Below are 27,797 nucleotides of genomic sequence, written 5' to 3'. Positions count from 1 at the left end.
TGTTGAGGGACAGCCGGTATCCGGAGCCCTGCAGTACAGTATCAATGGGCCTGAACATTAACAGTACCTGTGGCGAATCTCTTCTTGTTGAGGGACAGCCGGTATCCGGAGCCCTGCAGCTCCAGCTCCACGCCGGACAGCGTTCCGCCCTCGCTCATGAACTGCACCGCCAGGGTGGCCGGGGTCGACGGGCCGTCCGAAAGGTCAAACTTCGCCCTCAGAGAGCCGGAGCCTGAAGGTCAAACAAACAACGGGAGAAAACGTTGCAATGTTGTAGTTCCTTTAAATCAATACCGTCAGTTGATGCTTCATATCATAGTTTACAGTTCTTAGATGACACCAATTCTAAGATGATTATAGAAAAACATAACCCTGTGAGCCAGGGGGATGGCGGCAGTGATGTCACACTTCAGTTCACTAGAAGAATTCACTTTTAGAATTCGTCCGATTTGACCAATGCGGTCGAAATTGAAACAATGTATGTGTGTAGCATCCCTATAATAAATGTCTTCCTTTTACCTTCGTTTTCAGACTTTTCCGATATGTCGCTCAGCTTCCATAGAAACTTATTCTGCTCTGAGTTCCTGTGAGAGAAGAATGAAGAAATGACACGTTCTTTAATACTGTAGGTGAAAGAGACACCCGACACATGCACTCCTATAGCCTGGAATCCAAACAGATCTGCCACAGGAAGGCTATGCCAGGCTAATGCACACCCACTGACATAGAAACATAGAGTTTTTCAGAAAACTGTCAGGATTTAGAAGACATTTGTAGAGTCTAAATGGGCTAAATGTCCTCCTCACCAGATGGCGTTGGGCAGAGCCTGCATGTTGGTGACCCCTCCGTCCATGGGCACTAGGACCTGGACGTTGGACAGCGGCCCGGGGCAGGCCATGGACTCGGGGTTGTAGCGGTAGTCCAGGCGCAGGTCTGTGGTGCTGGGGCTGCACTTCCAGTACACGGCCAGGTTCAGAGGGGTGGACTGAATGCCGTTAGACTGCACCTGCACACACACATTTTAATCATTTATTTATGTCCACATGAGAGATACAATACAAGGACACAAATATTTACAAGGTGCTGTACAGAGTGCAATCAGCAAATCCCGGACACATACAGTACCCACACACCCTTCAAGGGTACAAGTAACTGCGTCTTCGCCAAATTTGGCGGCTACCGATAGTGTAAGAGATTGCACAGAATTTCGCAAGCCGTTTGGCTGCTTTTTTGGCATCCAGAGTTGTTGGAAGCCTCTTACAACCAAACTGTGTACATGTCCTATAGGCTGCCGAAGATAAACACCAGTAGATTGCACCTGTAGCCTAGCTCTGTGATGGTCTGGAGGAGCGGCTGGTTCTTAATGACTTTGGTCATAAAGGCTTCCTCTAAGATAGAATCAAAGGTCCAGTCAGGCTACTTCAAGAATGGAAACTGGAAACTTCATTGACCACAACAACATCTGGTGTGTTAGCAGAGAGATGTGCAAATTTTTCAGGAGTTGAAACATGGAAGGTTTGACAAAGGGATGTTTGTACATTCTCACAGACAGTGTAAAATGTTTAGATATGTCCTTTGTTATGAGATCAACTATTCTGTCGTGGCATGCTACGTATGTAAAGCCCTTTATAGGCATAACATCCATTCAGAATGTGTGTAAGGGAGGCAATGTCCACCGTACTTCAAATCACATCGACGGACACATCCTGGATCTTTGCCCTCCGATCACATCATGGCGAGATGACTGACCTGGTACTTCAGGATGTCCAGGTTGTAGTAGGAGGCTGTAGGACTGTGATGACTGACCTGGTACTTCAGGATGTCCAGGTTGTAGTAGGAGGCTGTGGGACTGTGATGACTGACCTGGTACTTCAGGATGTCTATGTTGTAGTAGGAGGCTGTAGGACTGTGATGACTGACCTGGTACTTCAGGATGTCTATGTTGTAGTAGGAGGCTGTAGGACTGTGATGACTGACCTGGTACTTCAGGATGTCCAGGTTGTAGTAGGAGGCTGTAGGACTGTGATGACTGACCTGGTACTTCAGGATGTCCAGGTTGTAGTAGGAGGCTGTAGGACTGTGATGACTGACCTGGTACTTCAGGATGTCCAGGTTGTAGTAGGAGGCTGTAGGACTGTGATGACTGACCTGGTACTTCAGGATGTCCAGGTTGTAGTAGGAGGCTGTAGGACTGTGATGACTGACCTGGTACTTCAGGATGTCCAGGTTGTAGTAGGAGGCTGTAGGACTGTGATGACTGACCTGGTACTTCAGGATGTCCACGTTGTAGTAGGAGGCTGTAGGACTGTGATGACTGACCTGGTACTTCAGGATGTCCAGGTTGTAGTAGGAGGCTGTGGGACTGTGATGACTGACCTGGTACTTCAGGATGTCCAGGTTGTAGTAGGAGGCTGTAGGACTGTGATGACTGACCTGGTACTTCAGGATGTCTATGTTGTAGTAGGAGGCTGTGGGACTGTGATGACTGACCTGGTACTTCAGGATGTCTATGTTGTAGTAGGAGGCTGTGGGACTGTGATGACTGACCTGGTACTTCAGGATGTCTATGTTGTAGTAGGAGGCTGTAGGACTGTGATGACTGACCTGGTACTTCAGGATGTCCAGGTTGTAGTAGGAGGCTGTGGGACTGTGATGACTGACCTGGTACTTCAGGATGTCTATGTTGTAGTAGGAGGCTGTAGGACTGTGATGACTGACCTGGTACTTCAGGATGTCTATGTTGTAGTAGGAGGCTGTAGGACTGTGATGACTGACCTGGTACTTCAGGATGTCCAGGTTGTAGTAGGAGGCTGTAGGACTGTGATGACTGACCTGGTACTTCAGGATGTCCAGGTTGTAGTAGGAGGCTGTAGGACTGTGATGACTGACCTGGTACTTCAGGATGTCCAGGTTGTAGTAGGAGGCTGTAGGACTGTGATGACTGACCTGGTACTTCAGGATGTCCAGGTTGTAGTAGGAGGCTGTAGGACTGTGATGACTGACCTGGTACTTCAGGATGTCCAGGTTGTAGTAGGAGGCTGTAGGACTGTGATGACTGACCTGGTACTTCAGGATGTCCAGGTTGTAGTAGGAGGCTGTAGGACTGTGATGACTGACCTGGTACTTCAGGATGTCCAGGTTGTAGTAGGAGGCTGTGGGACTGTGATGACTGACCTGGTACTTCAGGATGTCCAGGTTGTAGTAGGAGGCTGTAGGACTGTGATGACTGACCTGGTACTTCAGGATGTCCAGGTTGTAGTAGAAGGCTGTAGGACTGTGATGACTGACCTGGTACTTCAGGATGTCCAGGTTGTAGTAGGAGGCTGTGGGACTGTGATGACTGACCTGGTACTTCAGGATGTCTATGTTGTAGTAGGAGGCTGTGGGACTGTGATGACTGACCTGGTACTTCAGGATGTCTATGTTGTAGTAGGAGGCTGTAGGACTGTGATGACTGACCTGGTACTTCAGGATGTCCAGGTTGTAGTAGGAGGCTGTGGGACTGTGATGACTGACCTGGTACTTCAGGATGTCCAGGTTGTAGTAGGAGGCTGTAGGACTGTGATGACTGACCTGGTACTTCAGGATGTCCAGGTTGTAGTAGGAGGCTGTAGGACTGTGATGACTGACCTGGTACTTCAGGATGTCTATGTTGTAGTAGGAGGCTGTAGGACTGTGATGACTGACCTGGTACTTCAGGATGTCTATGTTGTAGTAGGAGGCTGTAGGACTGTGATGACTGACCTGGTACTTCAGGATGTCTATGTTGTAGTAGGAGGCTGTAGGACTGTGATGACTGACCTGGTACTTCAGGATGTCCAGGTTGTAGTAGGAGGCTGTAGGACTGTGATGACTGACCTGGTACTTCAGGATGTCCAGGTTGTAGTAGGAGGCTGTAGGACTGTGATGACTGACCTGGTACTTCAGGATGTCCAGGTTGTAGTAGGAGGCTGTAGGACTGTGATGACTGACCTGGTACTTCAGGATGTCCACGTTGTAGTAGGAGGCTGTAGGACTGTGATGACTGACCTGGTACTTCAGGATGTCCAGGTTGTAGTAGGAGGCTGTAGGACTGTGATGACTGACCTGGTACTTCAGGATGTCCACGTTGTAGTAGGAGGCTGTAGGACTGTGCTCCGCCGCTTTCCTGAGGTAGGACGTCAGCGCCGGCATGTTGAACCAGAAGTCCTTGGAATTCGAGTCACTTTGTGAAGGATCGCTGTGTGGAATAAATGGTAAATGGTGCATTTATTTACATAGATTGTGCATTACATTCACACATTCATTCATTCACACACACATTCATACACCGATTGCGGCGGAAACCATGCAAGGTACCAACCAGCACATCGGGAGCAATTTGGGGTTTAGTGTCTTGCCCAAGGACACTTCGACATGTGGACAGGAGGAGCCGGGATTCGAACCGCCGACCCGATCATTGGACGACCTGCTCTACCTCTTGAGCCACAGCCGCCCCAAGACAAACACGGAAGACAAACACGCACACGCACGCACACACAGTGTCACAAAGGCACACACACACACACACACACACACACACACACACACACACACACACACACACACACAGAGCGGTGGGCTTGTAGCGTATAGAGAAGTGATCAGAGACTGAATTATTCATCTCTTCTAGGCTTTGTGTGTGAAGCTTCAATAGCTCGGAAAATATGACCCGGTTAAAACGAGCCGGGCTATTAAATGATGAATTCTGTTTGATTCAATTAGTCCAGCCATGAGGTCTCAGGATACCCAGACAGGAAAACCCTTCTCTTTAGTTTTAGGCAAATTAAGAAAAACACAATTTCCACAGATGGCAGATTTGTATTAACCGCAGGAACCCTCTCCTCCATAATGATGGGACAAAACAAATACACGTCAAAAACAGACACTCTGCAAAGAGTGGGTCGGCGTTTTTTCGGTGAAGAGATTTGGGGCTCTGTTTTCGTCCATGCTAAACCCCCTTATCCCTAAACTACTACTTTTCCTTTTTTTTACTATTTTGAAAATAATTGTTGGTTAGTTCAACTAGCCGATCTACATGGACACCTTCACCTTGTGAGCTTTGTAGACTGGCTATGTGAACTATAAATAAATAAATAAAAATAGTAAAAAAAAAAAGTAGTTTAGCATGGAGGAAAATAGAGTCTTTGGTGTTTGGAGAAAACAAGCAGACCAAGAATAGATCCCTGGGGGACTCCGGTCAATAAAGTACAGTACATAGGGTTTAAGTGGTTAAGAATAGACATGCTGGAATGACGGACCTGTAGATTTGCTGTGAAATTGCATAAAGTTTTGCCAAGAGGTAAAACTAATAAATATGCAACTGAAAGGGTTGCCCACCGAGGGTTATATACTGTAGCGTGACAGCGTTTTATTGAAGAGACATGAGCAGATTGTTTAAGACGCTGGAAACTATCTCCCTGGCAGTCCTAATAATGATGGCTTTATGTCACTATATATTTAACTGGATTTCCTCTGGTTGACGCAGAGAGAAGAAGGATCCCCCATCCATTCATCCTCCTTCAGCAACTTTCAAAGGAGCCATGTACGCAGCTCTCAGTTTACCAGGACTTAAGACACGATAGCTCTCATCTAAACTTTAACCCAGACGCCCCTATTTTGGCACATCATGCCATTATTCATGATGGGTTTCAAATGTGCCACATCAATGCCAACACCTGCCAACTATCCAACCTCCGACCTGTTCCCCTCTCATGAAAGCAATATTACTTCTTATTTTTAAGCAGGGCCTATCGTTTGATGAAACAATTTAAAGCCCTCAAAGTGTAAGGTTTTCTACATTTCCTGGAAAAATAAATTACTGGTAACAAACAAATAAATAAAATAATTTCCCGGAAAAAATTACAATTTGGTCGAGTTACAGTAGCTACTAGCTGGTATCTGCCCGATAGCAGAGACTTTGACACAGTGAGTGACACACCTGAAGAGAAGCGGTTTGATTTTGAAGACTGAAAATGTAACGATGATGTTTTAGGTATGATCATTCTAAATCTAAACTATATTAATTGCTGTTCCACACAACATCCGGGCCAGCTGAAGAAATCACAGATTTGAGGCATATTAAACCGCTTTGCTTTTATGACATTTCCTGAGACCATTCATGTTTCTGGAAGATGCTTCTAAACTTTTATTCTATTGCTAGTTTGATCACTTCAAATATTCTTTCCTCTAAAAAATAACGAATGACCGAAAATAGCTTGTAGATCCAGCTATATTTTCGGTGCACAGCATGCTTTCACAGAAGGCTTCTATGGAATCCATAAATGACTGAAATCGGTCGTGGTGACTGAGAACTTTTCTTCATTTTTTTAAAAGACATCTTTTGGTGTTTTTTGTCATTTATTGATAGGGTAAAGTAAAGTAATAGACAGGAAAGGGGGAGAGAGACGGGGAGTGACACGCAGCAAAGGCCGTCGGGCTCGGGAGTCGAACCTGCGGAACGCCGTCCAGCTGGCTCGGCAGCCTAGGTGCCCAGACGGTTGAGCTAACTGTCCGGGCCGTGACTGAGAACTTTTAGGAGGATCTTCTCCAGTCTGCTGGTCTTTGTCATAACTATATGACCTTACCTGAAGAGCAGCTGCTGGTTGGGTAGGATCTGCTCCAGTCGGCTGGTGTTGCGTAGCTTGAAGGTGAGCACGGCGGGGGAGGGGTTGGAGGTGAACACCTTGATGATGCCCATGGGGAACGACAGCGTCATGTCGCCTGTGATCTTCACGATGCACCTGAGAGGAGGGAGGGGGGAGAGAGGGAGGGATGGAGGGAGGGAGGGATGGAGGAAGGGAAGGGGAGGGAGGGAGGGAGGGATGGAGGAAGGGAAGGGGAGGGAGGGATGGAAGGAGGGAGGGAGGGATGGAGGAAGGGAAGGGGAGGGAGGGATGGAGGGAGGGATGGAGGAAGGGAAGGGGAGGGAGGGATGGAGGGAGGGAGGGAGGGATGGAGGAAGGGAAGGGGAGGGAGGGATGGAGGGAGGGAGGGAGGGAGGGAGGGATGGAGGAAGGGAAGGGGAGGGAGGGATGGAGGGAGGGAGGGAGGGATGGAGGAAGGGAAGGGGAGGGAGGGATGGAGGAAGGGGAGGGAGGGATGGAGGAAGGGGAGGGAGGGATGGAGGAAGGGGAGGGAGGGAGGGATGGAGGGAGGGAGGGAGGAGAGGGAGGGGAGGAGGGACGGACCACGTGTCATCAATGTGTTGTAGCTCAGTGGTCCATTTTCACTATTCATTGTAGGATAGGATAGTAGAGTAGAGTATGATAGGATAGATAGATAGGATAGTAGAGTAGAGTATGCACATGCCTCACTCTTTTTCTTTTTTTGGCGTTCCTGCAAAACTTCCGGTTACGCTAACGATGTCACACGCACAGGGCTTAAGTGGTCAACACTCTTAGCAGGGTTAGCATAATGGTTCAGGGAACCAGCAGGGGTCCTCCAGGGCGTCTCCAGCTAGACTAAATGGACACTTACAAGTCTGTAACTCTGAGTGTGTAAAACAAATGGAATCAAATGGACACTTACGGGTCCATTTGGTTCCATTTGTACACACTGGAGAGTTATGGGGGTCCCGTGTCCTAATGCCGGGGCAAAGTGGGGGTCCTTAGAGGTAAAATGTATGAGAACCACTGGTGGTGTAGAGCAGTTGTACTTGGACTTATCTAAACAAATGTAAGTTTTGGGCCGGGTGGGTTTATCCGATGGGGGGGGGGGGGGGACCAGGCCTTTGGTGGCCAAGCCTGCTCTGTGTCTGCTCGCTCTGCTCTGAAATGTTCCATTCGCTAATCCCTGCGAAAATAAGCCTTTTGCACAGCAGCAATTTAACAGCAGTTAACCAATAAAAGACTGTATGTTTTCTCTGCCCGGGACTATAATCTGCCCCATGTGGCTGATCCACCCTGAAAGAATGGTGTCGACCCCGACGCAAATCTAAAACACTCTCCACACGCACAGGGAGGGAGGGAGGGAGGGAGGGAGGGAGACGCACACACACACAGTGTGAGAGGCACCATCACTATAGTGGACAGTTATGTGTGTGCGCGCACACACAATAGGCCTACCTGTGAGGGCCACCTTTTTTTTCTGAAATAAGACAATTTTCTGTATCTTCTCAAGAGATTTGAAGACATAATAGGTTCAGGTTGTGAATAAGGTTAGAACTATAGGCATTTAGGATTCCTATACATGATTGCAAGGTGTCGTGCACCAAAAATAGCCGATCTACAAACTCACAAACGCGTCGCAGCATTTGCAATTTTGCATCAAACTAGTGTGACAGTTCAGTGGTTCCCAAATTCTCTCCTGTTTTTTTTACATTATACTTGTGTGTGTACAATGTGCGTGCGTGCGAGGCCTAGTCTGAGCAGTGCGTGGACATCATGTGAGACTCACTTGGTTGGATCAGCTCCTTTGAAGTACGCATTAACCGACTCCGTGAAGGCCACGGCGATGGGCAAGGCATCCTGGGACGCCAGGGTCACAGGGCTGGGGCCGCGCGACGTCCCTGGGGAGAACCGCACGCTGCTTTTAGTCCTATAGTCTCATTTAGTTTCAGTCACATTTTATAGTCACCTGCTGGACTGTTTCAGTGTTAAGGTCTAGTTTTGGTTTTTGTACAGTTGATTTAGTCGAATGAAATGTATGTTGGCGGGCCTTGATGATGCCGTCGTAATGACTGATTTTACACTTGTTGAAAATTGCTAATCTATATCTTGTGTGTGTGTGTGTGTGTGTGTGTGTGTGTGCACCAATATTGCATCTCAATCGCACATACGTCAGCACATACGTACACAGTACATGTTATTTGGGGATTAAATACAAATTTGCATACATTAGCAAACTTCCAAAGGACATGCTATGACTGTTCAACTGTTGTATTAGATTATGTCAGAGTGACATCAAGCTCGTCAGTGACTTACAATAATTACATTAAACAGACAACAACAAGAATTAAGTGCATTAAGACATTGAACCTGTTAAAAAAAAAAACTTGATTACCGGTAACCATGTTCATTTTCACCTTTTTTCACAATTATTAAAACGATACACAACAACCATGCTAGAGGCTATTTTATTTGTGTTGTTAAACTGTTGACAGAGAGACGAGGTTGAGAGCATCCAGGAGAACATCAGTAGTGAACGTTGCCTTCGCAAAATAAGACAATTCATTCTGAAGACGTGTTAATGCTTGATTCATACCGAGTTGCACGTCAATGTTTGGCACGCCAAAACGTCCCGCATTGAGACCTGAGACCAGATTCTATAAAAAAAATGTCTTCTAAATCATGACAGTTCTCTGAAAAACCTATGTTTCCATGTCAGCGGTGCTCAACCTGTTAAAACCTATGTTTCTATGTCAGTGGTGCTCAACCTGTTAAAACCTATGTTTCCATGTCAGCGGTGCTCAACCTGTTAAAACCTATGTTTCCATGTCAGCGGTGCTCAACCTGTTAAAACCTATGTTTCCATGTCAGCGGTGCTCAACCTGTTAAAACCTATGTTTCCATGTCAGTGGTGCTCAACCTGTTAAAACCTATGTTTCCATGTCAGTGGTGCTCAACCTGTTAAAACCTATGTTTCCATGTCAGCGGTGCTCAACCTGTTAAAACCTATGTTTCCATGTCAGCGGTGCTCAACCTGTTAAAACCTATGTTTCCATGTCAGCGGTGCTCAACCTGTTAAAACCTATGTTTCCATGTCAGTGGTGCTCAACCTGTTAAAACCTATGTTTCCATGTCAGTGGTGCTCAACCTGTTAAAACCTATGTTTCCATGTCAGCGGTGCTCAACCTGTTAAAACCTATGTTTCCATGTCAGCGGTGCTCAACCTGTTAAAACCTATGTTTCCATGTCAGCGGTGCTCAACCTGTTAAAACCTATGTTTCCATGTCAGTGGTGCTCAACCTGTTAAAACCTATGTTTCTATGTCAGTGGTGCTCAACCTGTTAAAACCTATGTTTCCATGTCAGTGGTGCTCAACCTGTTAAAACCTATGTTTCCATGTCAGCGGTGCTCAACCTGTTAAAACCTATGTTTCCATGTCAGCGGTGCTCAACCTGTTAAAACCTATGTTTCCATGTCAGCGGTGCTCAACCTGTTAAAACCTATGTTTCCATGTCAGCGGTGCTCAACCTGTTAAAACCTATGTTTCCATGTCAGCGGTGCTCAACCTGTTAAAACCTATGTTTCCATGTCAGCGGTGCTCAACCTGTTAAAACCTATGTTTCCATGTCAGCGGTGCTCAACCTGTTAAAACCTATGTTTCCATGTCAGTGGTGCTCAACCTGTTAAAACCTATGTTTCCATGTCAGTGGTGCTCAACCTGTTAAAACCTATGTTTCTATGTCAGTGGTGCTCAACCTGTTAAAACCTATGTTTCCATGTCAGTGGTGCTCAACCTGTTAAAACCTATGTTTCTATGTCAGTGGTGCTCAACCTGTTAAAACCTATGTTTCTATGTCAGTGGTGCTCAACCTGTTAAAACCTATGTTTCCATGTCAGTGGTGCTCAACCTGTTAAAACCTATGTTTCCATGTCAGCGGTGCTCAACCTGTTAAAACCTATGTTTCTATGTCAGTGGTGCTCAACCTGTTAAAACCTATGTTTCCATGTCAGCGGTGCTCAACCTGTTAAAACCTATGTTTCCATGTCAGCGGTGCTCGGACTATAAAACCTATGTTTCCATGTCAGCGGTGCTCAACCTGTTAAAACCTATGTTTCTATGTCAGTGGTGCTCAACCTGTTAAAACCTATGTTTCCATGTCAGCGGTGCTCAACCTGTTAAAACCTATGTTTCCATGTCAGTGGTGCTCAACCTGTTAAAACCTATGTTTCCATGTCAGCGGTGCTCAACCTGTTAAAACCTATGTTTCCATGTCAGCGGTGCTCGGACTATAAAACCTATGTTTCCATGTCAGCGGTGCTCAACCTGTTAAAACCTATGTTTCCATGTCAGCGGTGCTCAACCTGTTAAAACCTATGTTTCCATGTCAGCGGTGCTCGGACTATAAAACCTATGTTTCCATGTCAGCGGTGCTCAACCTGTTAAAACCTATGTTTCCATGTCAGCGGTGCTCGGACTATAAAACCTATGTTTCCATGTCAGCGGTGCTCAACCTGTTAAAACCTATGTTTCCATGTCAGCGGTGCTCAACCTGTTAAAACCTATGTTTCCATGTCAGCGGTGCTCGGACTATAAAACCTATGTTTCCATGTCAGCGGTGCTCGGACTATAAAACCTATGTTTCCATGTCAGCGGTGCTCAACCTGTTAAAACCTATGTTTCCATGTCAGTGGTGCTCAACCTGTTAAAACCTATGTTTCCATGTCAGCGGTGCTCGGACTATAAAACCTATGTTTCCATGTCAGCGGTGCTCAACCTGTTAAAACCTATGTTTCCATGTCAGCGGTGCTCAACCTGTTAAAACCTATGTTTCCATGTCAGCGGTGCTCGGACTATAAAACCTATGTTTCCATGTCAGCGGTGCTCGGACTATAAAACCTATGTTTCCATGTCAGTGGTGCTCGGACTATTTCATGTCAATGACCCACAAAGAATTTTATCGTCCAAATTCTTTTTCCGCTGTGAAAGAATATATATTCAAAGATGTGCACTACATTTTCACGGTTAAAAAAAAAAAAGGAAAAAAAGCAGATCTACAAGCTACGAGCTTGTATATCTGCTATTGTATATCTGCTATTAGCTAAAGTATAAAATAAAGGTCAAAGTGGTTAAAAACTAAGGTGACACAGGTGTGTTCCAGGTCGGTCTCAATGATGTGTTCGTTTGGGCACGCGACACAGGCGTGCAACAAAGTACAGAAATCAGGCTTTTAGTGTTAGTTAAATGAACAGATAGAGGGTTTTTTCTTCCTGTGGTTTCAACCATAACGTAACCCCTACCTGTACCTGCGGGCGTCTCACAGCGCTTCTCAAAGGTAGGCAGCTTTGATATGAACAGATCATCCTCTATACATACACAGCCACCAACCAAACGCACAGAACAAAGGAAACAAGAGAGAAGATAAACCCAAAAACCCTGCATGAATTATGAGATGGCGGTGACAGCGACTCCTCGCCAGTTTACCGACTCGCCGCGGTGTCGTGCATTTTAGTTTTACTTCACGTCCATTTAACCCATTTTGACCCGAGGACGATTCTACAAATGCCTTCTAAACAGTTTTCTGAAAAGAACCGTCAGCCGTTTTCATGTCAAGGACCCCCAAAAGTGTATTTTAATGTATTATAATTTGGCCGCCGACCCCCATCTGAAAATATGTTGTTCCAGGGATCCCCCAGGGCCCAGAGGCAAAGATTTGAGTTAAAAATGTTCGCTCGGAAAGAATATATATTCCAAATTTGCGCAGTATTTTCAAGATTTAAAAAAAATAGCAGATCTACAAGCTCGTACGGTGCCACACTACAAGCTTGTGAAAGCTTGTGAAAGCTTGTAGCCTACTTATCATTGGTATTCACATACTCAACTTTTTATCATTGAATAGCTGACAATTGAATTGCACAAAATAATGTGATCACTTTGGAAATGAACTATAACATCTGTGGGTTTGACATACTACACTATACTGATGAAGACAGCATTATGTTAGCATAACGATGAAGGACATTGATGAAGAATTTTCGCTGCGGCGACTTGGTAAACTGGCGGATACCCGGAGCAACCATGACTGGTTGCATCTCTCTGTACCACCAAAAAACGTGCTTCTCTTCTGTAAAAAGGACGGCTGAGTATCCGGCCCTTCAGAGATTCACGTGTTAAAATGATATAGAGAACATACATGTTGGATGTGATAGAAGCAGCTATGTAAGCGAATAGGTTGCACAGCGATATACATATACGGGACGCAGGTAAAGCTGAAATCTGTTTGTTTTGAAAGTGGGTGGTACCAGATAGTTGTTCTCACTTCCTCTTGTATTGTGGCTGTGGGAGTCGCTCACTTTTTTAGACTAGACCAGTACAGTGCGTGCCCGTCGGCCTCTGGCCTACTTGAGAACGATGCAACTTGGGAACCTAATAATACCTGTTGTCAACTTGTCATAGCATGGACTATTGCACAGGTGAGAGGACTTGGCCTCATTAGGCCCACTGGCAGAGCCTGGCCAGAGCCTTTTGTGGGCTTTCTGGACAACGGTGTGTCCCACCGACTCGAGGCCGGGCACTGCACTCCCTGTGGTGGTTTGGAACGCGTGTGTGGAATTTGAAGTCGGAGGGGCAAACGGTTCTCGAGTTACGTGCATTTCAAGCTCAACAGTATGTAATGTGGCCCTCTGGAGTGAGTGAGGAAATATAGTGGCCCTCTCCATCACCACCCCTGAACTAGTACCCGTGCAGTGGTTTGAGGAGGTCTCCCTGCTCCCACTGAGGGTCATTTAGACCCTGGTGGAATCGTCTCCCATGCAGCGGGGAAGAACAGGGTTCCAATTCCAGGGACACAAAAGTCACAGATTGCAGCTTTAGCGGGAAATGAAGGAATGAAAGAAAAGAAGGATGGTAGAGATGGAGGTGCAGAGGGATCAGGGAGGAAAGGAAGACAGACTCACTTTGACTGAGCAGAAACAGAGGAGAGGGAGAGAAGAGGAGCTCTGACTCTGGGGAGGAGAGGAGGAGAGCACGGCTCTGCTCCCAGTGAGGGAGAGGAGAGGAGAGGAGGCGAGCACGGCTCTGCTCCCGATCTGTGAGGAGACCCAGGGAGGGAGAGGAGAGGAGACCCAGGGAGACCCAGGGAGGGAGAGGAGACCCAGGGAGGGAGAGGAGAGGAGACCCAGGGAGACCCAGGGAGGGAGAGGAGAGGAGACCCAGGGAGACCCAGGGAGGGAGAGGAGAGGAGACCCAGGGAGACCCAGGGAGGGAGAGGAGAGGAGACCCAGGGAGACCCAGGGAGGGAGAGGAGACCCAGGGAGACCCAGGGAGGGAGAGGAGAGGAGACCCAGGGAGACCCAGGGAGGGAGAGGAGAGGAGACCCAGGGAGGGAGAGGAGAGGAGACCCAGGGAGACCCAGGGAGGGAGAGGAGACCCAGGGAGGGAGAGGAGACCCAGGGAGACCCAGGGAGGGAGAGGAGACCCAGGGAGGGAGAGGAGACCCAGGGAGGGAGAGGAGAGGAAGAGAGGAGACCCAGTGAGGGAGAGGAGAGGAAGAGAGGAGACCCAGTGAGGGAGAGGAGAGGAAGAGACCCAGGGAGGGAGAGGAGACCTTTGTTTTGGCAAGACGTATGCTGCAGCCTTAAGGGAACATCAGTAAGGAGTAGGGTAGGGTAGGAGTAGGGTAGGGGTCGAGGGATGAACGGAGAGGAAACTAAAGAAAAGTAAGACAGTTCTCTATACTCACAGAGAGGCCATTCTGCTAAATGCTAAATGAATAATGGTCTGTAGAAGAAAACTAATGTAAAAGTATGTGGGGGCTGGGGGGGGCGTGTACTTACCAACGGTGGGCGTGTTGCTGGCGCTGAGCGAGGCGTTGGAGTTGGACGACAGCGAGGAGGAGCTCTCCGCCCGGGCCAACGGCGCCGTGGGCGGAGGGCTGGCGTTGGCCATCTTGGGCGGGCTGAACGGTCGCACCTGATTGGATGGATTTCAGAGTCACTTCATATTTGTATTAATATTCGGGCCTTTATTGACGTCATCAAAAGGAATTTGCATGTCGTCTGGTATAGAGAATAGACCTTATGCGTTAACTTTTCAGGAAATTGAAAATAAATAAATAAATAACCGGTTCCAGTGGTTCCGTGTAGTTATTATTATTTAGTCACAAGCTCTTTGGTTCAATAACTGCCGGTATAAAATTCACAGATGCTTAACCACTTTCAACCTGGCATCCCAATGTTGGGCATGTCTGATTGTCTGTATAGGAAAATGTGTCAAAAGAATTATAGAACATTTTAAATCTTTTTTTTTTCTCCAAAAATATTTAAAATAATAGCCGATCTACAAGTTCACAGCGAGTCACGTGTGAGCTCGTGGATCGGCTGTTTTCTCTCGTTTCACACGAAGCAGCAAACTAGTAATCAGGGCATTCCGAAAATATAATAAAGACTAAATAATAGGACATATATACATGAAGGCGACGGACGGTGAGGCACTTACGATCTCCGTGATGCCGGTGAGTTTGGCGGTGGGGATCTTGGGTCTTGAGGAGGGTCTCGGCGGAGGCACCAGGGCTCCGGCCGTCAGAGGGGTGGTGGGTCGGTTGGGGGCGGCTGGCACTAGTATGGACAAAACACAGTCTGGTCAGACATACGTCAAAACAATGAGTCTACCCCAGGGTAGGTACCCTCACAAAAAAACATGCAGTAATCCTGGTCTCTAAACTGCCTCCCCCTGGCCTGATGGGAGGGGAAAGGAACTGGTTGGAATAATGTGTTGCTTCCACGCGCTACATCCAACTGGGGAAACTCCCCCCCCTGTCAAGTGAAAAGAAGCAGCTTGGACTCCTCATGCATAGAAGGAAGCATGAGGTCAGTCCGTTGCTCTCCCCAGGTTGGCAGAGGGAGAGTAGAGCCCAGGATTACATTAGATAATTGACACTGGGTGGAAAAAATGGGTTAAAAAATCTAGGGATGAAAACTTAAGTACGAGAATAGCCGACCTACAAGCTGGATGCGAGTCACGGCACTCAGTGAGCTTGTAGGTCGACAAATTTTGACGTTAGACAAAGTATAAATCGGCCTAAAAATGGTTTTATCTGAATGAAAACCATCACTACATGTTACAACAGTTACAATAAGTATTTCCCTCAGTAAATGCAAAGAAAAGCGATCATGCATTAAAAGGAACCTTTGCCGATTCACTTCGTGGTTTCGTGTCCAGTGTAAGCTATACACACTCGACTCGTGGAATATAACTTCGTGATGTTAACGTTGCGTTGAGAAATATGCAGAAGTCACACGATATTAGTGATCAGCACAATGTGATTTACCGGTAGATTGTAAATCGGCAATTTTTCCCTTTTAGTTCTCAAACATTTCCCTTTTAGTACAACAAACCAATCAAAACAATCAAAGAAGAACATTCCAAAGAAAAGAAAATAACACTCTTATGCAAACGAATCGGCAAACCAAAAGATGACACACATGCCTCTCAAAAAACTGAAATAAATAAACAGAACTAAAAAAGAACACAACAAACAAGACAGTTCTATTAACAAAAGTCTAAAAAGAATAACTAACTAGATAAATTAACAATAAATTAATTAATAGATACAGATAGAAAAAAAAAAAAACAGCAAACACAAGAAAAACCTACAGTAGCACAAAACACCAAGTCAAAACACTCGCAGCAAAGATGACGCTGTTACCATGTTGCATTTGGCATTTGGCTGGAGACAATCTCCTATAAGAGGACGCCTCCGAGACACAGGGGGCGCCGTCTCCTTCTCCTACTGCGTCGTCGTCGTCGTTGTAGGGGTCAGCGGGGTCGTCGGAGAAGAAGCGGGTCGACCTGCCACCAGCAGTGACGTCGTTGGCGTTCCCGAGCTGGCCCGGCTGCAGCGAGCACTGACGCCGAGACGGGCCAAAGTTATCGCTGAAGGCGATCCACTGGCTCTGGGTCCACGACAACGACGAGAGAGCGTCCACGCTCCTGGGAGGGAGGGGCTCGGCGGTGGCGTCGGGGCGGCTGATGATGGGGGCGCTCTGGGCCCGGGCCGCCGTGGGCCGCAGCAACTCATAGACATTCTCTACGGGAGAGTCCCAGGGAGACGACGAGGGCGAGGCCAGAGAGGACACGTCTTTGGACTGCTGGGTTACTACCGTTAGGGGCCGGGGCTCTTGTGGAGGAGACGCCACCTCAGCTGAGGGGTGGCGTGGTAGGGGGTGAGGGTGGGTAGGGGGGTGGCATGGGGGTAGAGCAGAGTACCGTCACAAAAGGAAAGTAAGTAAGGCCTGAAAGATTTAGTAAAACAGCCCCCAAAGAATTTATACGAATGTCCGCTTGCACAATGAAGACCTAGATTCCTAGACCAGGAAATGTCTCTCTCTTACCCAGGCTTTCATTTTTTTGAGCCGAATGTGAACGAAAATAAAAGCCTGGGTACCGAGGCTAGCCAGTGAGTCAACCATCGGCAACCCTACAGCCTGCTTGCTATCCATAACAGGCCAACGTTAAGGCACAATCGTAGCCGATCTACAAGCTCACAACCTGTCGCAATGTGACACGTTCTGAGCTTTCCAAGTACAGAGCCATGTGGGGCTCCTACTGTTTATTATACAGTAGGATCTGACAAGAATGCCATGCAATGTATTCATAATCAAATCTCAAATATCAAGAATTTACAAAAGTCTAACAATTAGCAATTAAAACGGTGAGGGGTTAATTTGCAATACATTATAATTTTTTTGGGGTCAAATTTCATGCTGAAAAAGCGATTTACCGTTGGGTGTTAGCCGAATGGAGCGCACACACACGCACGCACACACACATTCTTTTACCTGGGGCCTGCTGTGGCAATAAGACTTCTAAGTCACTCCTTAGAAGAGACGGTGACGCAGGGATTGGTAGGAAAATAGAGTCTATAAGGTCTGACATGGGGTAGGTGGAAGAGAGAACCACAATACAATGGAATAAACAGTAAAAACCTTGTGTTGGCATCTTTATTGTCTATGTACTGATCTGTGATCTGTTTGTTTGTATATGTTTTCTGTATACTGATGACTGCTGTGCACAAAACAAAGTATATACTGTATCTGTATCTAAAAGCTGATGGCGTTTTCTAGTGCAAATAAAACAAAAGTATGACAAAAGAATACAGTGGAAAAAAACATGTATAAACAGAAGGAGAAAAAAAAAAGTTCAAAATGGTAGAAAATAAAATCGGGCAACAAACTGTAAAAATAATTATTTTAACAAGCGGTGTTTCTAATGAGAAAGCTCCCTCAACAGCAGATTAGCTTCTTCGCCGCCTAGAATAGCTCAATGTGTCATGAGTGTGTTAAGAGCATGCTAATACACAGCGCAATCCTCAGTGCTCGTCTCACTCCCCCCCAAAGTCCATTCCTCAACACTTTCAGAGTTAAACTAACACTCAGGGCTTTCACTGTGTGTACAGCCACACCCGCGTTGCCAGGTCTGCTTAGAATACGCTGACTTTGGGCTCATTTTCTTTTTGTTAAAGTTGCTTGTAAATGTTGGTACAGTAGTTGCTGGGTGTGTTGTATTTATTGGACAATAATTGTTTAATTCTTTTTTAGTGGTTCTTCTCAAAGATTTTCATGTCAAGGATCCCCCAAATTAAAATGTATAGTATTTTTCCGCGGACGTCCCCATCTGAAAATGGTGTTGGTATTGTTTCAAAACTATTCAAATTTTGTGAAAGTTCTGTGCGCCACATTGATTCGTGTTGTAGATCCTCGATTTTCCAAATAGCGGATGCATTTTAAGAATAGTTTTTTTTAAGTGCTTATGGTGGCCTATAGTCACTTCTGTTCGGGCTCATTATTTCCACAGACATGGTTGCTTATTTCTCTCACAGACTCGGGCAACAACCAGTGCTCCAGTCCACACTGTACACACAGGGAGATTTAACAGGCCCTAAGCAGGGCCTTAAGTCCCGGGCCGGCGTATGGTAATCGGGGTACTTTGCGCTGCTCTTTTGGCTTCTAAGCCGGGACCTTTGACAGTAACGAGATACTGTTTGACAACATTACGTGCCAGTGGGCCTTATAGCCGGCCCTCTGACCCCAGACGAGGTGCCAATTAACTGTGGATTACGCTTAGCCCAGGCAATGGGTCAGTGCTAACGTCACTCCCTTTTAAACGCCATGAGAGGCCGCATGAGAATCGCAACCGTCAATCGAAACAACGTTTGCAAGAAATCTCGCAACCGCACGGGCAAAGCACCGGGCCGTTTTTTCACAATGCTTGTTTTATGATCGTGTTTACAGCACTTCGGTTCAGCTTCTGGTCTTTGTAAATGTGCTCTATAAATAAAAGTTTGATTTCATTTGATGAGACTGCCTATGAAAAAAAAAGAAGAAAAAAAAGTCCAGTGGAGTTGGAATTAAACACATGAACCATTATTCTGGACAAATACCCAAACATTGGCCGTTTTCAGCAGAGCTTTGGTGGTGTAGACTAGAGGGAACAAAAAGGAAGCGGTCGAGTACAGATCCCTGAGGGACTCCGGTCAACTAAGAACTGTAGGATATACTGTGCTTTGTTGTTGCGGTGGCTAATGACTTAATAACCCTATATTATAGGGTTTAAGTAGTTAGGATATATACAGTATAGTGTATGCCTCATGAGACATAATTATTCCCCAAACAAAATACAAATAAATGGATAAATATGAACCCTTGGCTACGAAGGTGGCAGACAGGCAGATACACACTGTACATAGACCAGTGGTTTTCAACCAGTGGTCCGGGGACCACCAGTGGTCCTTGAGGAGCTCCAGGTGGTCCCCAGCTACATAATGGAGAGTTGCAAATGGAACCCTTATAGATCTTTAACTCTTGAGAGTGTAAAATGAAACCAAATGGACCCCGTAACCATTTTACGCTCTCAAGAGTTATATTATTGTTAAACGATCTGCATTATTTCATGTACAAGAAGTCTACACAATTAGAGAATATAGAAGAATTGTTATTTTGATCGTTCACTTGTTAGGTCTCCTAATGGTACCAACATCAATACAGCATGGAATTGGGGAATTTCTTGTATCCAACGACAAATGATATTATTTTGTTTTGGGCCTGAGAGGCGAGGGGCTCCATTTTCGTCACCGCTAAAACCCTTATCCCTAAACTTCTTTGCCTTTTTTTTACTATTTTGATTTTTTTTTGTTAATAGTTCAACTAGCCAATCTACATTGACACGTTGTGAGCTTGTAGACTAACCATTTTAACTATTAAAAAATGTTTTGCAAAATAGTAAAAAAAAAAAAAGGCAAAGAAGTTTAGGGATAAGGGGGTTTAGCGGTGACGAAAATGGAGCCCTAAATGTCATCAAATGGTGGATCCGTGGCTCAAATGCTGAATAAAGAATGGGCCTTGATGTTGAAAAGGGTTTAAACCCACTGTGACAGACATGCCGATAGATAGATGGAAATGGTTCAGAAGGAGATAGAACAGTGTGTTGGTAGCAGAGGTCAGCTCTTTGATCTGCCACTGACCTGAGACTAAACGCTTCCAAGCCAGCGCCTGTGGACAGTACAGGGACTAGTCAAGGTGTGTGAGTAGACTTAAATGATTGCAATTATTGTCTCAGTGATTATTCTATTGATTACTAACTAGGCCTGTCACAATTATTACATAATCGTCTACCCGTAATCGCAATTATTATTTGAGATAATCACAATTGTGTTTGCATAATCGTCAAAAAAAATCTACAAGCTTACATGTCACGTGTTGTAGGCTTGTAGTTCAGCTATTTTTGCTATTTTTTTTAAAAGTATAACATTATTAAATATGTCAGTAATTTCTTGTTACTTGTCATATCTTCCCTGTGGAATTTTTGATTAAGACTACAAGATAATGTCATAAAGGTCATTATAAGTTGTCATACATTATTATACACATTTTTTAACGCGTGTCATGAAGCCTCATGCATTATAATGCATTATAGACGATACCTTTAAGTAAAGTGATACTGAATCTATCACACTGCCATGGCCCTCGTCTTGTAACCATGGGTTGCCAAAGAGAGTGATTCAAAACATCAGTGTGATTCTCCATGGTTAAATAAAGGTTACATACATGTGCGTGTGTACATAAGAGTTTAACTTTTAATGTCCACTGGAGGAAAGAGGGAGTTAGCCCCACAAGACTATTATTATTACTACTACCCCCCTGAACCAATGGACACGTTAGGATTTCACACAAGAGTTTTACTTGAGCGATGGAATGTAAAAGGAGGAATGAATGAAATGAGATGAAAGTAGAAAGTAATGCTTGGTTTTCTAGTCCGTCCCGCAGTGGAGAATAGCAGATCTACAAGCTTGTAGATCTGCTAAATAAGGCTTTGGAAAGGGAATGAACAATGTGGAGGTTTTTGCTGCAAAGCAACAGTGTTTACCTGTTGACGGAGACACCGAGGCTGAAGAGCCTGCCAGGGTGGAGGGCCCAAAGGGATCCAGGGAGAGCAGGTCATTGTTGCTCAGCTTGCTGTAGAGACACAGAGACAGAGAATTAAATCAGCTGAAAACACTGGGATTTATTTTTGTTTTTAGTTTGTTTCCAGAAACAGGTAGGGGGAGCAAGAAAGGAGACAGGGGGTATCTACATGTTTACACATAGCATATCCATCCGTTACAGTACTGTATGTAGATATGTGAATGAATGAATCAAAACTATGTTAAAGCAATATAAGCCCCAAAGGCAACAACAAAACAATACTACAGGCACTGTAAATGACCGAAAAGGAGTATGAAGCAGTAAAAATCTATCATGAGAAAGAAAATAAGAAGAAAAGCACCTTGTTTTTTTCCTTAAATCGTTATACATAGACGCCCTAAAGGTCTTCCAGAAGCGTAACAAATAAACAAATAAGTTGGCAAATATTTCACATCAAAATGTTAATTTGGTGATGTGGGTGATTTTATTCGTGCAGGAAAGTCGATCGAGGCGGGGTTGGCTAAAGGGCCTTTCTGTGTGGAGTTTGCATGTTCTCCCCGTGTCCCCTAGGGTAGGTACCCTCACATGTTCTCCCCGTGTCCCCTAGGGTAGGTACCCTCACAGAAAAACGCGGGCGCCTGATGGAGGGGAACAAAATCGTGGGATAAAAAGAAAAATAAATAAAGAAAAGAAAAGTCGATTCTGTGTGTACCGTATAATATGTACTCATAAGAGAGACAACAGTTTAATATAATGTGAATCCATCGCTCCCGGTGTGATATCTGGACAGTTACAGCAAGATTCTTTTCTATAATACTTACTCATTAAAAGATGTTGGCATTCTGGGTTTGGCCAGCTCGTCACCTATAGGGTGAGAAACAAACTATTAGCTCATTTTAATGACACAGACAAGACATTAATTATGAAGACGTGTCACATGGAAATACTAATTGTCATCTTACAAGTCTTTAAGAAGCAATAGGCCATCATAGTGATCAGTAAAAAATAAAATAAAATCACCAGCAAGAAAATGTTAAGTTAGCATTTTGACAGCCTTGTTGCTCATGGCTTTTCGGTAGTATTCCCATCAACATTTCATTGGCACATACAATTCTTTATTACTTGTATGAGTCAGTGACAGATAAAACTGGGTGAAATCTTGAATCAGTTTGGAGGCTTAATTTGCATTTAGTGCGTCGGAAAACACTGAAGAAGAACAGAGACATAATAACAAGGAAACCGGCCAAAAGTTTCCGACTGACACAAAGATTGGGTTTGGAGTTTGGACCACGGTATTTCCAACAACACAAGTCTTTCTGCGAGTCTAGTCTTTTAGCCATTGCTGGATGCTGTCTATGTTAATGGATGAAGGCTTGCAACTGGGGCTGGCGTAAACAGAGTTAACAGTGCTTCTGTTGAGTCATTGTTGGCAGACAGTGACTCCAAAAGTATGAAAACATACGAAAAAGGAAGCTACATTTCCAGCTCTAGTTGAAAGCCTTCAGCATTCAGTGTTTCTTGCTTTTAAAAAGGTGCATTGTTGAATGACGTCAATTTTATTGTTAGTTGTATCACCTCTCTTTCCGAAGAAAGGTCTGGACGTCGGAATGAGTATGTATTGCGCTTTAAACCCTGTGTACTTTGACTGGGGTCCCCCAGGGCCCTCTAGTAGGCCCCCTCCTTGTTTCCCTGACTACACCAAATCTCTATGCTGAAAACTTCCGCATTGTGAGCTTGTAAATCTACTATTTTTGGCAAACGTTCACCCAAAATAGCGATGCTAGGGTTCATGTGGTTAAGCCTGATTTAGACTTTGTCTCACAACACATTTGCGTTTGGTATTTGACACCGTTTACAGCAAGAGAACAAAATATCAGAAGTTGTGAAATAGCTGTTAGGAGGCCGTGTCCACCAAGGTGACTTTTTTTCCCCCACTCAGAAATGCGAGCGTGTGCGTAGTTAGTTAGTTACTGTACGTCACGCTGGAAACACCAGCAGTAATGTACACTGAGCATCTATTTTATGCTGCGCGTTCACATCTGGCTTTTTATCTGGAAATATAGCGTCACCTTAAAATAATAAAGTCTTTTTATTTATGAAACTTTAAGTAATTTTACATTTTATAGATTATCGTTGCCATCGGGCAGAAACCTCTTATCTCCATATCTGATCATACTACAGCGTCACACCAAAGCATCAAAAGTAGAAGATCCACAAGCTCGGAACTCGGAGCCTGTCGATCTGCCACGGCGTCATTGTTTTGGAACTCGGAGCCTGTCGATCTGCCACGGCGTCATTGTTTTGGAACTCGGAGCCTGTCGATCTGCCACGGCGTCATTGTTTTAGAACTCGGAGCCTGTCGATCTGCCACGGCGTCATTGTTTTGGAACTCGGAGCCTGTCGATCTGCCACGGCGTCATTGTTTTGGAACTCGGAGCCTGTCGATCTGCCACGGCGTCATTGTTTTGGAACTCGGAGCCTGTCGATCTGCCACGGCGTCATTGTTTTTTTGGCTTTTTTTAACCCTGAAATGTAACAGTTTTGGACACAGGTTTCGATGTCCAAAATATATCGTCCACAGAGACGACATACCTTCTACATTTGGTTCAGTTTATGCCATTTATTGGTTTTTCATTTTTTACCAGAACATATTGATATATGCCAGGGATGTCCCAATCACGTTTCTTTTGCTCCCCATCCGATTCCGATCATTTGATTGTGAGTATCTGCAGAGTATCCGATCCGATAATTCTATTTTTATATAGAACACTTATGCTATTATCACAATATGCAAAATCACAGACGATATCCAGTCTAATATCATGATATGGATATAATATTGTTACTAGGGATGTCTCGGTCACGTTTCCTTAGCTCCCGGTCCGATACCAATCATAAGAAAATGACGAGATCGGCCCTGATTTTACGATCACGCGATCGGATCGGGACAACCCTAAAATATATGCCATTATTATTCGAAGACGGCGACGATATTTCAACTCCGGACGCCTTGCGTTTTCAGCTGGTGGGGGAAAAACAACCAACAACAACACGTTTGTGGACACTGGGCCTTAGAGCTTGTTGTTAGCAGGTTGTATAGTGTCGTATAGTGGCAGGTTCTGTGATGACGGGGATAATGGCGTGATTGGTAGAGTGACAGACAGCTGTGGGTGAGGAGGAGGAGGAGGAGGCTTCCACCTTAAAGAGCCGAAGATAATATCTGCTACTCACCTGCTGCTACCTGAGCCTTAGGGCTTAGTGGTGATACTGCTGACACCCCTACGCACGTGTAGAGTATATATTATATATATATCTATATCTATTAGTGATGATACTTTATAGTTTGTTCTATAAAATAAAACAAAGGACATCAATACAAAAGGGTCAAATAATAACAGTTTCAGTCGTTGTAGCAGTGTGTATTCCTGACTTAGGGTGTGTAGTGTTACTTTACACCGAACCTGCGGGCTGATTCTACCAAAGCTTTTCAGCGGGAGCGGAGCGGGTTGTTGCCATTCGGGGGTTTTCTATTGACGAACGGCTTTGTTCCCGTTGAAAAGCATCGGTCAAAATGTACCTGCACAGGCAGAATCACAGTTTGGTGTGACCGCACGTAAAAAAAACCCTTTTAGGTTTCATCAAAAATCCACTCATAGAAGTCTTAAAACAGCAAAACAAATAAAAAGCTGTGTTGCGGAGAGAAACAAAAAGTGAAATATAATTTCTGACATGTGAAATAATACAAAAATAATGAAAGATAATAAAGAAGTAAATCTTATTTGTACGTTAGGAGGGAGATTCCCCTCCTCAAGTACAGAAAATAACTTTTTGCCTCAGTCGGATGTGTTGGTTTTGGCAAGGACTCTGGTGTCTTTTTTTCCCCAGCTCTTTTAAAGACGAGTTGTCAAAAAGCGAGTCGGGGTCAAATGATATGTAGTGGTAGCGCTGGCCCCCTGTACAGTCATCAAACATCACACATACACACACACAAGACAGACGGAGGGTTACTTACTGGACTGGTTCCTTCGTATCTGACCCTGAAAAACACAAACAGGCCTTCATTAATCAAAGCACAGCCGCGCAAGTCAGACCCGCCATTAAACCCTTCTACTAATACTCCACTGTATCAGTGTTGTTTTTGGGCAGCAAATTTAGATTTTAGTTTTAGTCGTGGTTTCTTGAATACTTTATTTACTTTTAGTCACATTTTTGTCACCCGGAATGTTTGAATTGTCGATGAAATATCATAAGATTTTAGTCAACTGAATCTACAGGTGATGTAGTCGACTAAAATGTACTTTGGCGGGCCTCGATGAGGTCGTAATGGCTGATTTTACACTTGCTGAAAATAGCCGATCTACAAGCTTGTACATCAGCAATTCTGGTGTAAAATGACTTATACTGGATCTCTTGTCCACTAGTCCCTTCCTAACATTTTAGTCTAGTTTTTATTTGTTGACGAACACACACACACACACACACACACACACACACACACACACACACACACACACACACACACACACACACACACACAATACACAATACACACAAGCGAGCGTAAGAACATTCACAACAACATGGCCAGCTCAAAGGTCCACAATGTGTCACTTTTTAAACGTTCATGATATACGCGGAGCGACCGCCTTGTTTTCTCAAGAACCGTCTTCAGGAAAACTAATAAATAGTAAAACATATACTGTAGACTGCAGGTCAACGAAACGGCAATGAAAACAACGAGGGAAAAAAAACCTGCGGACTGTCCAACAGTATAAACCATTTAGACCTGAGAACTGTTTCTACAAATGTCTTCTAAATCATGACAATTTTCAAGTTTCTATGTCAGTGGTGCTGAACCTTTTTCATGTCAACGACCCCAAGAATTATCTGTATTTGGCCACCGACACCCATCTGAAAATATGTTGTTCCAAGGACACCCCCCAGAAGCAAAGATTTGAGTTAGCTTTTTCAAAAGCTAAAGTACAACACAATGCAGGGTTCCCGCCCAGAATGGGATAAATGACACTTTGAAAAGGCCCTGAAAACTATATCATGAACGTATTCCCAAGCGGCGGAGGCAATTTTCCACTTCACAGTTAAAGAGACAGTGTATATATATCACAAGGATTAGTGTGCACTCACACATACCAGACATTAAACCTAGGGTGAAGAATTCAGCAGAAACATGGGCTACGACTCCCTCCAACCCCTCCCCGCTCTAGAACCCGACCGTTAATCAGGGATAGAAACTGATGGTGGTGGTCTAAAGCCCTGTTTAGATGGCATCGTGCGCTGAAAATAGACAATCTACAGTACAAGCTCACTATAGCGTGATAATAGTGAGCGATATATCTGTATATGAGCTATACAGATCGGCTGTTTTCGACGCGCGGCAGCGCCCTGTGGACTTGACACATTTAACCCATTTAGACCTGAGGACGCGCATGTGTGTGTCAGCTTTTAACCACAGCAAAACCATTAATTTAAACTTTAGCAGTTGAAAAATAGCAGATCTACAAGCTCATAGCGCGGCACCGAGAGTGCCACGCTACGAGCTTATAGATCTGCTATTTCTTTGAAGAAATTCGCGAAAATGTGGTGCAAATCTTTGAATATTATGTTCGTCTTTAACTCAAATATTTGCTTCTGGGCGGGGGATCCCTGGTACAACATACTTTTAAATGGGGGTTGGCGGCCAATTATGTATATAATTCTGGAGGTCGTTGACAGACATGAAAAAGGTTGAGCACCACTGACTGACATAGAAACATACGTAGGTTTTTCAGAAAACTGTCAGGATTTAGAAGCCTTCTTTTTAGGTCTAAACGGGTTAAGCGTATAACTGTAACTTCCCCTCGAACAGAGCTGCGTGACCTGCGACATAAATCTGCCATGTCACCCTGCCCTCTAACATATAAGATATGGACGTCGCGGACCACCGTAAAGGCCCCTGTGGAAACTCCACCGCGTCAATTTCAAGAAAGAATTTATTCACACGAGAAATGGGGCGACGGGGTGAGGGGGGGTGCGGGGGGGAGGGTTTATTCTGGGGAGGGGGAGTTGAAAGAGCAACAGAATGGGGTTTAAGGAACGTAGCTAAAGCGTTAAACCAGCATAGCGGTGTGAGGCCAGAGTTTAGTCCCACAGGCGCTAAGCAGCAAATGGGTCCAATTACGGCTCTTCTCTGCCTCGCCGGCCCCCGGCCCACACACACACACACACACACACACACACACACACACACACTGGTTCAACAAAAAGGAAGAAAAGGACTGTGGAGGAGAACCAAACAGGAGAACTGAAGACAGAGAGGAGGAGGAGAAGAAGGAGGAGGAGAAGGAGAAGAATGAGAATGAGAAGGAGGAGAAGAAGAAGAAGAGGGGGAAACAGAGAACTGGGGAAAAGAAAATCTCTGTCAATAATTCACACCAGATGATGCAATGCTCGTCATCACCTTGACTACATTATTTAGCTTCTTTCTTTCTTTCATTCATGACTTTTCTTGTCACGGGGTAAACGACATGGTCGAATATTTACAGTAGGTGACAATCACAGACAAAAAATTACCAGATTATTATTATTTTCTTATTCCCCCCAAAAAATATAAATTATGTCAGAGAAAAATCAGGGGACATCGTAACCGCTAAACCCCTTATCCCTAAACTTCTTCGCCTTTTTTATTTTTTACTATTTTTCTAAACATTTTTTAATAGA

General features: G+C 44.9%; 2 protein-coding genes across 8 annotated transcripts in view; both read right to left on the bottom strand.

Annotated features, from left to right (window-relative positions):
• Positions 1–27,797, bottom strand: part of LOC308310243 (F-BAR domain only protein 2-like) — a 93,155-nt gene that overhangs the window by 4,756 nt on the left and 60,602 nt on the right. Inside the window, exons 15-28 of one of the 7 annotated variants that reach the window (XM_080756485.1) lie at positions 25,096–25,120; positions 24,315–24,362; positions 21,905–21,947; positions 21,046–21,134; positions 15,121–15,239; positions 14,460–14,595; positions 13,581–13,712; positions 11,925–11,990; positions 8,416–8,527; positions 6,606–6,761; positions 4,087–4,219; positions 807–1,006; positions 520–584; positions 68–232 (exon numbers count right to left, since the gene is read on the bottom strand). In XM_080756485.1, the coding sequence (XP_080612611.1) occupies positions 68–232; positions 520–584; positions 807–1,006; positions 4,087–4,219; positions 6,606–6,761; positions 8,416–8,527; positions 11,925–11,990; positions 13,581–13,712; positions 14,460–14,595; positions 15,121–15,239; positions 21,046–21,134; positions 21,905–21,947; positions 24,315–24,362; positions 25,096–25,120 (1,489 nt within the window). The remainder of the gene's footprint in view (positions 1–67; positions 233–519; positions 585–806; positions 1,007–4,086; positions 4,220–6,605; positions 6,762–8,415; positions 8,528–11,924; positions 11,991–13,580; positions 13,713–14,459; positions 14,596–15,120; positions 15,240–21,045; positions 21,135–21,904; positions 21,948–24,314; positions 24,363–25,095; positions 25,121–27,797) is intronic. The other 6 variants (XM_080756486.1, XM_080756488.1, XM_080756489.1 and 3 more) reach the window with 6 other exon arrangements.
• LOC308310422 (uncharacterized protein) lies at positions 16,275–17,559 on the bottom strand (the record flags this gene model as incomplete). The annotated part of the gene is made up of 2 exons (XM_080756765.1): positions 16,275–16,825; positions 17,463–17,559. 2 exons carry the CDS (start codon positions 17,557–17,559, stop codon positions 16,275–16,277), a joined length of 648 nt encoding a protein of 215 aa, XP_080612891.1.

This window comes from Protomyctophum bolini (genome assembly GCF_963924005.1).
Source record: "Protomyctophum bolini genome assembly, chromosome: 22".
NCBI classification, from domain to species: Eukaryota; Metazoa; Chordata; class Actinopteri; order Myctophiformes; family Myctophidae; genus Protomyctophum; species Protomyctophum bolini.
This window is presented reverse-complemented; position numbering and strand designations above follow the sequence as displayed.